This window comes from Leptosomus discolor, chromosome 2 (genome assembly GCF_034619465.1).
Source record: "Leptosomus discolor isolate bLepDis1 chromosome 2, bLepDis1.hap2, whole genome shotgun sequence".
Lineage (NCBI taxonomy): Eukaryota > Metazoa > Chordata > Aves > Leptosomiformes > Leptosomidae > Leptosomus > Leptosomus discolor.
Genome location: NC_141392.1, coordinates 52,178,365 through 52,193,025, shown reverse-complemented (window position 1 = coordinate 52,193,025; position 14,661 = coordinate 52,178,365). Strand labels below are relative to the sequence as shown.

The window sequence follows — 14,661 nt, the reverse complement described above, 5'->3', positions numbered from 1 at the left end:
AAGACAAAGAGAAGAGAAGAGAAGAGAAGAGAAGAGAAGAGAAGAGAAGAGAAGAGAAGAGAAGAGAAGAGAAGAGAAGAGAAGAGAAGAGAAGAGAAGAGAAGAGAAGAGAAGAGAAGAGAAGAGAAGAGAAGAGAAGAGAAGAGAAGAGAAGAGAAGAGAAGAGAAGAGAAGAGAAGAGAAGAGAAGAGAAGAGAAGAGAAGAGAAGAGGAGGAGAGGAGAAGAGAGGAGAAGAGAAGGGAAGAGAAGAAAAGAAAAGAAAAGAAAAGAAAAGAAAAGAAAAGAAAAGAAAAGAAAAGAAAAGAAAAGAAAAGAAAAGAAAAGAAAAGAAAAGAAAAGAAAAGAAAAGAAAAGAAAAGAAAAGAAAAGAAAAGAAAAGAAAAGAAAAGAAAAGAAAAAACAGAAAAGAAAAGAAAAAACAGAAAAGAAAGAAAAGTGCTGGTAACTGGTGCTTTCAAATATATATAAAACACCTTTTTTTTTCCTGTAATGTCGAACATGCAGGATTTTTCTTTCAGCAGAGGTGACATTGGTTAAAAGTCATGGTAAAACCAAAGTGTACATGTTCACAAGCAGTTGGGCTGCCAGACAGATGGCCTGTGTCTGTCTTTTTGTAGCAGTCAGTAAATAACTTTGCTGGGTTGAGCCAGACTTTGTGCCTGCAGTCCCCTGAGAGCAGAGCTGGAAAGGCAGTAAGCAGTCCTGTACAGTCTTGTAAAAACAAGTGGGATGAAGGGAGCACATTAATGTAATTTACACAAGTAAGGTGGAAGGGTAGAAAGGATAAGGATAAGGGCCAAGAAAACATTGTGAGAGAAAGAAAAACAGCCTTCAGAGCTGAGTGTCTGGAGTCAGAGAACTGGGAAAGTGGGGCAGAAGGAGGCATGAAAGAAAGTGAATTGGTCTGGCATGTGGGGAACAGCAAAGAAAGTAAGAGTAACAGAGGCACAGAACCTGCGGAGGGCAGAGAGAAAATGAATCTACAGCACATACCTATTATATATACTTCGTATATGGAATTTCCCAAGGAGACAAGCATGACTCTTAAAGGTTGATCTCTTCCTTAAACTTTCTTTAAGTTTTAAGCACAGAATGGAGATGCTATGGTAACTTATCATCATACAGGAGTCTATAAATAGTCATTCTTCCTCTGCAATCAAGCATGCTGAGGTGAACTACATCTAGCAAACCCATGCTGCTGCTTAGAGTACTGGCAAGTGCAGATGAATAAGAAAGCAAGCTCTGAAGATAAAAACACAAAATTTTTTCTCAAAGTGCAGTCCAATTCTACAAATGGCAATGCTAATCTCACTATTCAGTGCTTTGGAAATGTCCAGATTTAGTGTGTTTAGCTTAACAGGTTAAGCTTGTTCACCGGTAAATCAGGTTTTTCTCCTGAGGCCTGAACTTCTTTCTCAGGATTCATCCCTTGCTAAGAAAAAGGCGGTGCTGGCTGTGCAGGCCAGACCCAGGTAAAATATCACGGTATAGCCACATAGTGATTTAGGAGTTCTACGTGAATTAGCAAGTCAGCTGAAAACTACCACCTGATTTAACCTGAATGCCCTGCCTCTCAGGTAAATTGAAAAGCAAGGTGATTGAAGACAAATTAGGGTTTCCATAACATCTTTGGCATTATTGCTTTCTGTGACACCTATATCCTGGCCTTACATGATTTTTACAGAAATTTAGTGAGTGATTCTGCTTATTAATGTGCACTTTCCTTGGTTCACAAGGATTTCCTCAGGTTACTCAAAACTGTGATTTCTTGTCTTTCTCCTCCCTGCATCATTTTGATGAGAAGAGCTACCCTCTGCAGTAATCTCAGGAAATCAGACTCACTGCAACGAGGAATGTTGCAATATTCCCAGCGTTTAGTAGGGCTGGTAGTGAAACACCAGGGCCGAAGTTCACCATCAGGATTACGGCAATAATTCATCTTCAGATCCTTCTCAGGAAAGCTGCATATTGAAAATGAAAGAGAAGCTTTTAAGTCAGCTGTGGCTGGCTGTAGCAAATAGGCTGTCTGCAGGCAGTGCCCCCCAGGCACTGTGGGAATGAATTTAGCGCCAAGTGTGACTCACTGTATCAGGGTAAATCCATGCATATGAGGCTCTTGGGCATCCCAGCGCTGGCACTCAAGCCCAGACTCTGTTCTGGAAACTTCTCCATGGTAGTCTTCACCATTACACTGCATGCACTCCCCTGTAGGGCCTAGGCAGAATGAAAACAAAGTAAGGTTTGCAGCAGCCCATGAATTCTCATCCTGATCTATTCATGGAAGACTACATTGAAAGGAAAAGATGATTTTGCTCCAGCTAATGATGAAAGGAGTCCAGAAGACCATGCATTACAGCCTAGACAAATGAATAAAGCTTTAGGGATATGTGTCATTTGGAGTGAGGGCTTTGTCACATATCTGTGTGCACTGATAACAATGGGAGTTTTGTATGTAACACAGCATTTGGGTCAATCTTCACTCTCTTTAAAATTAAATAAATTGCTAGGGGTAAAAGCCGGACAATATCAGCAAATGCTTAAAAAATTTCAGTTCCTCCATATTTACAAAATTACTTTGATAACTGGAGCCAATTAGGAAAACATCCTTTGTGTTGAGAACTTCTTAAATTCCAGCTTGATCTAAATCCACATGTGAAACTAATCTGCAATAATAAAGCAAGAACAAATAGCAGGAATAATATTACCTACTCGAACACTACTTCTCTGAAAAATAAATGTACCTTCTCCAGGGTGCGTGATCTGGCCCTCACATTCAGGGATGTTACAGTAATCAAATCTGGTAGCAGGATCTGTTGTGTAACACCAAGGTCCACTTTCATCCCCATCAGGATTTCTGCAGTAGTTTTCATCCAGCCCTGCATTGTGGTGTTTTTCAGGTGTATAACTGTAACAGCATTAAAATTCTATTTTAAGTCCAGTAATTTAGTGGAGCAGAAGGGAACTGTCCAATTTAGTGAGCTAGCTGTGGGCTCTATTCATTCACAGTAAGAATAAGAGAAATAGATTCCCCATTGTAATCTGTAAATGAAATCTGAAAAAAAAAAAACATTCTGTAATTACTATTATTAGCAGCATTATTCCTAGGTCCCGGTTGCCAATGATGAGTGAGCTTACAGCCTGTAAGGACTATGACAGTCTCAAAGGACAATTATTGTTTTTAATACTTGCATCCAGCTAATCTCGTCAGCTCACTGTGACCTGCAGCCCCATCATGCATTTTTCTTAATGCAGCTACTTTAAAAGTGGAGTATTTCTAGAGACTAAACACAATTGGATTCTAATTTGCAGAGATTTTGAAGCAAGTGACCCTAGGCTTCAACCTATAGCAATCCTTCCAGAGAAGACTAAATGTTTTTTAAACAAAAAGTCTAAACAAGTGCTTCCAAGTTGCATTAGAATAACAACAAAAATAATTTTCTAAGTGGATAAACCTCCAACATAGATCAGAGAAAACAGGACCTCTGCTCCCACACTTGATTCAGAGAGCCCAGTGGCAGCCAGGCCTGAGAAAACTCTGCCTGGACAGGTCCCCTAGGCATTAACATACTTTGCCAGATGTTTCTTCTTGACTATCTGGATGGCAGGCAGGGGGTCATAAAGCTGGATAGATATCAATGCTTTTTTTTTTTTCCACACCTCATACAAAAGAGAGAAACTATGGCCTCACTGTCACCAACAGGAAAATTTTCATTGTGTGTTGATAGAAAGAGCATTTCATCTTCTTAAGAGATCCAGCATTTAGACACAACTTTTCTAGCTGACAACACAACCTTTCCTTACCCAGATCATTGCAGTTCTCTGCCAGTAGAGTCAAAGTAAGATAGATTATGTTGTCTTAAAAAATCACCTGACAACTGGCTTTGATAACATGCACTATAAAGTTGTTTATACACATGAAGTTGGGGAAGCTTGGAAGAGATTCAGAACAACATGAAGAGGATTATAAATAAGGTCATACTTTGGGTTGTGAGGTGTTTTTTCTGACCAATTCTGGCACGGAATACCCCTCCGAGTTTTGGCTTCTGTTCCTCTGTAGTCCTTCCCAATCCCTCTTTTACATTGTAGAAGGTAAACTGAAATGGAATTGGCATTCAATGGTGTTATAACATTGCATCTCTTAAAACCAAGAATCTGCGGATATAACTCTGATGAACCATGTTTGAACCATGTTTTGAACCTCTTGTGCATGCAAATACAGATGCGATTCCACAGGGTATTTTAGCACAAATAGGTTACTAACTACTAGAACACTATAGATGAAAATTCCTGAAGCATTTTTATAAAGCTAATAAAATCTAGTTAAGAAAACAGATATAAAAAATTACAATTGTTTTTGACAGGTATAAAATGCATTCTTATACTATTATATTACTGGGATAAAAAGCAAGATCTTTCACCAGCAGCTGGAGATTCCTTGAAGTGCATTGTTCATAAGCACATTCGCATGTCATGCAACTATCCCTTCAACCAGAAAATTTTTAGTTATCAAAATACATTTGTCACATTAGCTGCCCCCAAAGCCCTTGTTTCATCTTAGCTTCAGACTCCCAGACACTTTCTAGTGGGATTCCAAGCAGAGAGAATGCAAAGCATGTTGGCGATGCTTTTATTGGCAACAGACACTGAAACATTTCCAGTTATTGGGGGGCAGTGACCCTGATTTTCCCTTCCAGCAATTTACTTGCACAAGAAGGATCCCCCTAAACCCCAAAACATAAAAAGGAAGTGTTAAAGAAAGAACAGGAGACCAATCTGATAAGAAAAGCTGAGCCTTGCTTCGACACCTTGCAATAGTTACTGCCATCACAGTGTGTGGCTGGGACTACAAATGCCTATGTTGTGTGTCTTACCAAGAGCAAGCTGCTGCCTGGTTGTCAGGGTACTACTACTGGAGTGCCCAAAAGTCTTGTCGCTGCTGCTTCAACACTGATACTTCAGTAGCAGGTCCCAGCATGACCATCTCTGGTCAATAGTCTTCCCCATGGACTTTCTGATGTTTCCAGGTTAGTCCTAAATTATTTTAGCCTCTCTAAAAAATGCCAGACACATCTGACACCTGGGGAGAGGGGGTGGAGACTCTGTATAGCTGGGTCAGGAATGAAGACAAGCAAGTAACCTCCCAGTTCAAATGACACATGGAGACCACCATGGATTTAGGCCTTGGTATTTGATCCCTCTTAAATAGCAATTTTAATAACATGGCTTCTTTCTGTTTGACCCCCAAGATCTCTTTTATTTTTCTGTCCTGTACAGGAGTTTGCTGTGTTGTCCTGTAACACCTGATAGTCTGTGTTCCTCAAAAGAAGGATGCAATCAAAAGCCAAACTGTATGTCAAGACAAAATTAAGGTTTGACTGGGGAAACTGCTCTGTAAAGAAGAAGTCCCTAACCAAGTTCTTGAGAAATGTTTCAGTGACTAAGTGCCAAAATTTTGATTATAAACCCTACAACAGGATAAACATCCCAGGTGGTCGCTGAGCTAGTAAAAATGCCATGGTTTTTAAACTCTGAGAGGTCAATTACAACCAAAGGAAAAAGCACTCTTGGAGGTGTGGGTGTGAAGAAACCTGACTCAACATAATGTAGTGAACATAGCCCAAAAAAGCTATGTATCTGGGCCTTGTGGATTATTCCTGCTATTAACAAGGAGGCTATAATCAAAAGAGGGTTACTCATACAGGGTTTTGCCATTAACATAAGCAAAGTAAGACTGTAACTGCCAGATATATGTTCACGGAGTTGCCTTCGTAAATATGAACAATCCAGAGTATGGTCTGCATACAGATACCAAAGTGTCTGTGGTGGAGTAAAATATGAGTGCATAACATTGGGTGACCTAACACAGCCAGACAAACTCTTGTACTCACAGAGGGGTGAACCTTTTGGTTTTAAAGCAAATATTTTGTACAGATATTTTGAATTCAATGCCAAGAAAATAAGCTTTGGCAAAGACCGATACCAGAGTAGCTGTTACAAACTCCAAGGTCTGAGTCAGGCATAGGTGAGATGGTACAGTCACCATGAAGGTAAGGGAGTGGCAGAGTCACAAAATATCCTGGAGATTTCTTTCTCCAAGTAGAACAGATTCCATCATATCTCAGCATAAAGGAGTTTTACAGCAGCTATTTCCCGGTGCTGAGGAGTCATTTGTGGGGACAGAAAACTTTTCTGAAGCTTAAGGAAACTAAAAGTCTTTATTTGCAAATTCAAGTTCAGGCTGAGTGACTGCTGGCTGTGATAATCAGATTGCCTCTAGGAAGGCAAGTCTCATTTTTACGATGCCCTTTAATAGCCTTTTGAGAAATATCTCTGGTTTTAGGTGGATTGGGACCATTGCAGATATCAAATGCTGCCATCTGGATTACCCAGAGACTTCACAAAGATGTTGACAGTGGTAGCTGTGAGTTTCAGAAGGTATGAGATAGTCTTGTATTCCTGCTAGTGAAAAATAGAAGGAAGATGACTCTACATCCTCTGAAAAAAACAGGCACTGTAAAACTGTTCCCTGAAAAAACCAAAGGAACCAATTCTCTGGCTGCTAGAGCTAAAAGCACTTCCTGCTGAAGCAGACTCTCATGAAGAGGTATCCCTAAGAAGGCAGAGGTAATATGCTGCATAGTGGCAGCCTAGGAGCTGAATGGTATAGCCAAGGGAGGCAGCATGTGTCCCAGGTGCCAGTGGTGGGTCTCCTAGAGTGCAGAAGGCAGCAGGAGATAAAGACGAGACAGGCAGTCCCCAGATTGCTGCAGACAGTAAGAATGCTGGATGATGAGCAAATAATGCCTGATAATTCATTACATGAAAATGCAGAGTTTATGAGGCAGGTGCCTTTATTCCTACTAGTATCTAGCTGCCTTAAGCCTCAGGTATCTGGGTTCGGTTGTTTCAAAGAACCACGACCATTATCACAAGGATAAAATAGGGAAAGCAAAAATAGATTCCACATGAAGGGGTCTGTTATGTGCGACTTACTGTCCAAGTAGTGGCAGTGCCTGATTGTGGCTTACAGTTATGTTGATAGACGCTAAATATGAAGGAGACTTGATTTCTGCTCAGTCTGCAGTGGGAGCTGAGAAGAGCCAGCCTCTATTGCTAAAAAGATCAGGAAAGGCCTCCCAGTCACATCAAAGGAGTGGTAACTCTGCAGAAGGGCTGTGGATGAATGTGTCTGCTCTGACAGCCCGCACAATGATGTCAGTGAGGGCAAGGGAGGTGGCTGCCTGCTGTGCCTAAGTGGGACACTTAGAGTTTCACCCTGTTGAAGGACAGCAGGCAACCATGTCTCTGTCCTGGGCCTGACACCCAGACAAGTGCCTCCATTCATTGGGGACCTCCTACCATGACTGGCATCTACAAGCCGATAAGCTGTCTCCATGTGAGGAACCAGACACAGTGTCTCTTCCTGCAGCAGACTCTGTGGTGACATTTCCTTCAGTCCTCATCATGGCCAGGAAGGAAAAACTCTGATTCCAAGAGGATGAGGAAAGAGGGGAGCAGCCCCATATCCAACCCTACAGTTTCAGTTAAGGCTAAAAAGTAAAATCCATGCTGAAGCATGAGAGGGTGCCAAGCTAGGCCTTTTTTCTGCAGGAAAAGGAGGTTCCAATGGGCATACGAGCAGCAGAGTTGAAGTCTCTGACTAAATTACTAGATGACGTGTTCAGGAAGGTCACTGGGATGAACTTTGAGGCTGGAGACACCAGGCCTGTCTTCCAGGGAATAGCTTTGGAGGTGGCTGACAAGAAAGAAGCCAAGCGGTGCTCCGTCCTTTTCCTGAGATACTCCTGGGTATAAAAATCAAGTCCTTCGGTGCTGACATGAGGATCAGGTGTGTCTCTCCAGATATTTCAGAAGTTTGGAAGAGCTAGGACAATGGCAAGCAGTGTAAAGAGGCCCTAATGAAGTCAGGGATATTATCTTGATTTGTACCAATTTAAGGCTGACTTATTGTCCGGCCCTCTGTAACAGCATATAATTAGGGTCAATGGGAATTACATATTAATTTAGAAGGGCTAATTTCAGTTTAATAATTAATGACTTGTGCATGAGTCTATTGACTTTCAACATATGCAGAGGAATTCACACAGCACATACTCCTCCTTTATCCTGTTCTAACCTCAGAGGAAAACTCCAATCAATTTTTGCCTTCAGAAAAAAAAAAAATTACATTTAAAATGTTGAGGCATTGGCCATACTCATTATTTCTACAGATATTTCACTTGTGCCAGAAATTATTTGACTGAATCTGCTCCAATATTCTTCTATAGTGGTGACTCACACATCAGTGGTCTATGACGAACATATGAAAAATAAAATTGGAGAAGAGCTCTCCACAGGCTTTAGTCTTGCGAGGTCTGTTTCTGTGGCAAGGGGCATGACTGTAAAACTAAAGTCATTTGATAAATACAATCGTAACTGTGGTTTTGCCTTCTAAAACAGGAAGAAATCTGACCATAATAACTCCCAAGAATCAAGCAGTACACTTAAAATTGTAGCTTTTAAGGCTTTAGTAATTCATCTGAGCTAAACATAAACTCCAAGTTCAGGAAAACTGGTGAGAAAATCCACTTGTCATTAGCATAGAAAGAAGACATCAAGGAACAAATATCACACCATAATAAGAACAAAATGTCACTGGCTGATAACCAGCTAGACGTTGAACTAGTACTTCCTGAAGATATCTGTTACAAACGGAGTTGTTCCTGGTGCTGTGAACCTGGAAACCCATTATCCAGCCTAGTAGCAGCAGAACTAGAATACAACTGTTCAAATGTTAACATTCTAGCTTTTTGTTATGTTTGGGCCAGAATTCCAGCACAAGTTAATGAATTAATCAGAATTGTATCAGTTTACACTAGCTGGGAATTTGGAAATGAACTGCTTTCTCTTTAAAACTTCAATAAGGTAAAGGGGACCTACAGCCAGTTTCATTTTTCTTTATATCTTTCAAATGTTTCAGAATTGTAAAGACACTGAAAATCACTATCTTTTCAAATGAACTGAAATGTTCTTACAAGAAAGGTTCACTATTCGTTTTACACATCAGTTAGTAATAAGAGCTGTCTTTTTCCCAGAAGACTCATTGAAGTTAGTGTTTGTGACTGCATTATCTATGTTCCCACAAAATTTGTGAAGATAGCCTAGTTAAAAAAAAAATCTATTTTTCCAGCTATATAGCATCTATTCAAAATTTAGAAAAGCATTAATTAATAATGCCAAAATAATCTTAAAACCAACCCACTTATCTGAGCCTGGCATATAACAAAAATTAAGCGTAAACAAAACAGCTTAGAAAACGTGAACATTTGATTATAATTTAAAAAAAATACAAGTTAATACAACAATTCAGTCAAATAATTCTTGACTGAATTATTACACATAAAATTAGAGAAGTGGCTACATAGAAGCAGCTAATCCTGTAGTCTTGAAAATTTGTGTGACCAAGGACTCCACTAGCTCCATGAAGCAGAGGACTGCAAATACTTAAACGGCAGAGAAATGCACGATTTTTGCTTTGGAGTATGTTTATTCTGCCAGGTCCCAATAATACATGACTAAAAGAGTGATATATAAGCTCAAATGTAAATACAGAGCCTTGATGCTGTATGTGAAATTCTCTGGCAGTTTCAGCCCAGTTGCCAATGGGTGCAGGCCCACCTCACTGAAGATGTCACCATTGGCACGGTTTGCTCCAGCACTGCAGCAGAGAATGCAAGGTTGCAGTTAAAATAGGCTTAATGTATAAATTTGCAGCTTCTTACTATATACATACTTTTCTTCTCATAAAGAACTGCATCCGTGCTGTTGAACGTCACTGTCATTTTGGCATTTTCAGCTAATGTTAAACACTGTAGCTTTTTCCTGGTGAATAGGAAGGCCCTGTTGAAATTGAAAAGAAAACAATATTGACATAGGAAGAAATATTTTTAATTCAATTCAAATTATTACACTCATAGTTATTTTTCTATAAATTATTAATTTACTAGCACTGTCTTTTATCCATGTATATCTTTCAGATACTGCACTCGGTATTTGAGAGACTGCATAAGAGACTGATGTTTTCTATTGCTTTGAAGTGGCTGGCATTTTCAGAATGTATGACTACCTGAGAAAGTTTACAGTCTGGGAAGCTGGTTACTGCATTTGCACAATGTTATCGACAGCATCCTAGCTGCTCAGGTTAGTTCCTTTCCCTACAATGAACTAGAAACACCTCACCCTTCTTTGTGAAACAAGGCAGCACCCAGCTAAAGAGGCATAAACAGCTCTCCACTGGTAAGGCTGGATAAGAGAGCAGGAACTTGAGCATTTACTATAGAATGAGTAATACTTTGTAAATCTACCCTTTGCTTGACCTTGTGGTAATTTATGGGTGGAGATAAGCCACAGGCTAAAGGCACAGGCATGGGAGACACTGCTGCAGGCAGAGCTGCAGCAGGATGGGGATGTCGGTTCTAAGCAACAGTAGGAAAATGCCATCGATACGCAGACACCCACAATGACATAGTTTTAAGATTCAACAGAAATTACCTGCAATTAAAATTTCTTTCTGCTTCACACTTCTCTGCACATTCTTTTTCATTATTTGTCTTGTAAAACTGTTTATTTCGAGTAAGTATCCAAACACCGTCTGTTCTTAAATAGTCATCCAGTATATCTCCTTTCACTACAAGGGAAGGAAAGGAATCAGACACTAAAAATGAGAATGCAGTTAAGAAGATCTGTGACTTTGAGTCCTATTTTCCATGTAGCTTTGACAGGTGAAAGCACAATTCATTTTGTATAATTCTGGGTAAAAGATGGTAAGCTGAGACAGTTTCTGTCTCCTGACACAATCACAGCTTTGTGACTGTAGTGTGTCATAGGACAAAACAGCAGAAGAGAGATGTAGAGAAGCAGCTCTGAATGGAGCTGTTGCAAGGTTTGAAGCTGAGCACAAAAAATGTCAAATGAGTGAGGGACTGGAAAGAGGGACTAAATGGTGTCAAACAAACACCAGTCAGAGAAAGATGAAGGGAAGTGATACCAATATTAATGTTTTGGAGAAGTATGAATTGGAAGGATGTGAGATTATGACCTTCCATGTGGATTGCGCAATCACTCACTACAGTTTCCTGGTGCCTGAATAGTTGGTTGTCCTAAGGTGTCTTGCCCTGGAGAAAGAAACCTCAATCATAAGATCACTATATAGCCTTTTACAGTGGCCGACATTATTTTGTTTTAATGGGTTGAGCAGACATACTAATGAAACTGTCAGGCTGCATCTCTGTTGCAACAAATTAACCCAGGATTTTAAATTAGTAAATCAATTAATATTATTATATTTGAAAGCTACATGTGTATAAGATGCATATGATGTACCTGCTAATACATTTAACACTTAATCTCTAAAACGTTGTTGCTTACAATGGAGTTTGCCATCTAATTGATTTTTTCTTTTTATGTCTATAAAGATTCTATGTTTCTGTTCCTAATTTCTACGAAAGTTTATTTCCATATCCAATATCAGGTTACAAGGTTACAGAAGTGATATGGTTTAATTATTTAATTTTTCAAGCTAGATTATTATTGACGGACACAGGAAATTCATAATCTTGTACAGCATTCTCACAGGTAATGTTGTGAATCTTTCATTTATGCAAACACTCATATTAGACTCAATTCACTGCAACATCACTGCAGTGTAATTAATTCCCATTACATACAGGTTTTCCACCACCTACCTCCATATGGCACATATTCATATAAAATAAAAGGTATTGGGGCCACTAATGGAAGTAAGATGATTAATTGTCTGAGGGCAATCTACTGTGACTGTCTGCAGAGTTAGCTCAATGCCACAAAATCCATGCGTTTTAAGAAATCCCTGACACTGAGGCCTCTCATATATAATCCTGCTGTTGTTACAGCGGGACTCTGTGGAGCACCAACAGCCTAACAGCTTCTCCTGATGGACTCAGCAAACAAGTGTTTCCTCTCCTGACTTTTTTTCTTAAGCTGATGGTTCCAGAATTGCAGGGGACTAGAATAGGAAAATATTACTTTCCAAAGTTTATTGCCTCATCTTAAAACTATATGTTAGTCCAAAGAGGTCTACTTTGGATACCATTCCTTTTCACTGACCATTAAAAAAAAATTATTTCAGTTGGTTTAAGAATAAACACACGAGATTTTGGATGACATACGTAAGTTAAAAGGCAGCACAGATTGGCAGAAGCTTACAGAAAAGGAAATGTGATGTTAGTTGCCTGAAAAAGACTACAAAGCTCAAACTTAAAAAAGAATACAATAGACTTAAAAATGCAGCAGAGAATGTATTATTCTGGCTAAGGTTCAAGTCTTTACAAATTGAGACATGACACATGATAGTTGAACAGAATACTCAAATACATGTGAGCAAACTGATTTTTTCTTTTACATATGTATCTTCATAGACTTGACCAGTACTAAGTCAGAAGACATAAAAAGTAGTTTTAAGGCAATTTTGTGGAGCATCACTTTGGAGAAAGATAGAGCTGATAACAATGAGCAAATAAAAATAACTTTGTCTTTTATAACCCGGTACAATCATATAATGATACATCCCTGTTATTCTGACATTAAATATCTGAGCTAATTAATAGAAAATCATACAAACTGTACTGTTGTTTTTAACAGTACTTGTAAAAGTCATTTAAGGGCCATACAATGATATGCAATGTTAAAGTACTACAGAATATGACATCTGATTGAAATATATACTACATGTGGAGTATTTACAGTATTTGTAGATAAGCTTGAAATTCATCCTTTAGTGGAATGCCTATCTTCTTTCGGAGATGTAAAAGAGAATTCTAGACTTATTCCTGAAAAAGTTGATCTAGGTTACTGAAGATTAAATTTCTTACTACTGCCCCCAAGAAAATGAGAACATTTTCTTGTAAGAGGTTGACAACAGAAAATGGGAAATTGCTGGAACATAAAAGAGCATTTTCATTTTTAATTTTGTTTTAAATATTTAATTTTAAAACTCCTGTCATAAAGGGTGAAAATCAGGATCACTGTGCTTAGCAATGCTTGGCAGCAAAACCAGCTCTATCATTTGACCCAAAGCCTGCTGAAATCAGAGATAGCCATCTCACTGACAGCTACGGGGTTTGTAGCAGGCTTTGGGGCTGCTTTCCAAGTGTGCCCCCATTTCGGGCCATGGGGCAAGTTTGCAGGGAGCCATTAGTTCCCCACACAGACATCAAGGCTGTCGCTCTTCTGGTGTCTCTAACGAACACAGCGCTGGAGGAACCACAGCTCTTGCTTTGTTCAACAGCAGCTCTTGCTGGCCAGCAAGCCCCAAATCCACCAACGTCCAGGCAAGCGGCGACACAGGGATTTGGTGACCTACCTTCACCAAATGGAGCGTGCAAGCCTTTGGCCCCCACCTCACCTAGGCAAGTGAAAGGAGAAGGACTCTTACCTGAGCTGAGCAAGAAAAGAAAGAGAAAGGCGGCTTCGCTAATCCCCATTTTGGCCCAGCTTGGCGGGTGCTGGAAGTTGTGTGTGTCGGTGCACAAAGTTTTATTGACTTGCAGTGGAGTGAGGCAGCATCAAACAAACAAGGCAGGTAGGTTAAGTTAATCATTCTCCTGAGCTGTGACCCCCTTTGCTGTGTTGTGTCCATTCAAACAGCCTTGAATTGGATGGATTACCAAATCAGACTCAATCATTTATACTGGATGCTGGGAAATGTGAAGGCACTCTCTTGCTTTGTGGGGCATGCTTTGTTCTCAGATTTCTTGGCCTCACTTTGCTAAGGTAAAGGTGGGGATCGTGGTTGTGGAAAATATGGGAACCCAGGCACAATTAATTCTACACACTCTTGTATATTCAGCTTTATGTCCCAATGGTATTTGCAATCACAGGCTTGCACTGCTTAGGTTGAAACTGCTTCTGATTTATGCTTTTGTGTAAGCCAGTCCCCAAAATCAGACCTTGATAATGCTAACTTTGTATCAAAACTTCTTTCGATAGTCACCAGTGTCCTTCCTGGAGGAAAAAAGCTTCCTTCCCTCAGCTGTTTCCCATTTCTGTTTTTTTTTTTTTTGTTGTTCATGACTTAGGAGGCAGTGTTCACTTTGGTTAAGTGTATAATGTGCCTTTTCCCTCCAGGCAAAGCTCCTGACATCTCAGGTCAACCCAGACCTCAGGGTGCATGCAGGGTTCCACAGGCATTTCAGCAACACCACCTCCATAACCCCCATGAGGCTCAGCTAAGGCAAGCCAGGCATTCCCAGCCACAGTGCCCTCAGGAGTTTCAACTTGTTTGCCTGACAGCTGGAGTTGGCAGGGCAGAGAAGAATGACAGTTAGGAGCAAGGTGGGAGCCCCACATATTCTTCTCTGGGCTGGGAGAATGATGGTTCTGGAAAGGCCATGTGCAACAGCCACATCCCTGTGAGCACTGATGACTAGATGAGACACTTGGGGTAATAGCAGTGCTCGAAAAGTACATGCTTCCAGGGCACAGGTGGGAAATACACCCTGGGCTAGTGGGGAGCCAGTGGGGAGGTGGCTTTTCTGCCTTAGCTCTGAGACACTGCAGAGGGCTCTCAGTAGGGAGCCAGTGTGTAGCCTGCAGTCAGGATGGGCAGAAGAAGTGACGCCAGT

At 40.3% G+C, this 14,661-nt stretch overlaps 1 protein-coding gene across 2 annotated transcripts in view; it reads right to left on the bottom strand.

Annotated features, from left to right (window-relative positions):
- Nucleotides 1-13,521, bottom strand: part of LOC104345502 (plasminogen) — a 29,395-nt gene extending 15,874 nt beyond the window's left edge. The window contains exons 1-7 of one of the 2 annotated variants that reach the window (XM_009949967.2): nt 13,473-13,521; nt 10,553-10,688; nt 9,795-9,901; nt 3,981-4,095; nt 2,743-2,906; nt 2,086-2,215; nt 1,844-1,962 (exon numbers count right to left, since the gene is read on the bottom strand). In XM_009949967.2, the coding sequence (XP_009948269.2) occupies nt 1,844-1,962; nt 2,086-2,215; nt 2,743-2,906; nt 3,981-4,095; nt 9,795-9,901; nt 10,553-10,688; nt 13,473-13,521 (820 nt within the window). The remainder of the gene's footprint in view (nt 1-1,843; nt 1,963-2,085; nt 2,216-2,742; nt 2,907-3,980; nt 4,096-9,794; nt 9,902-10,552; nt 10,689-13,472) is intronic. The other variant, XM_086461067.1, reaches the window with a different exon arrangement.
- Nucleotides 13,522-14,661: the final 1,140 nt, after the last annotated feature.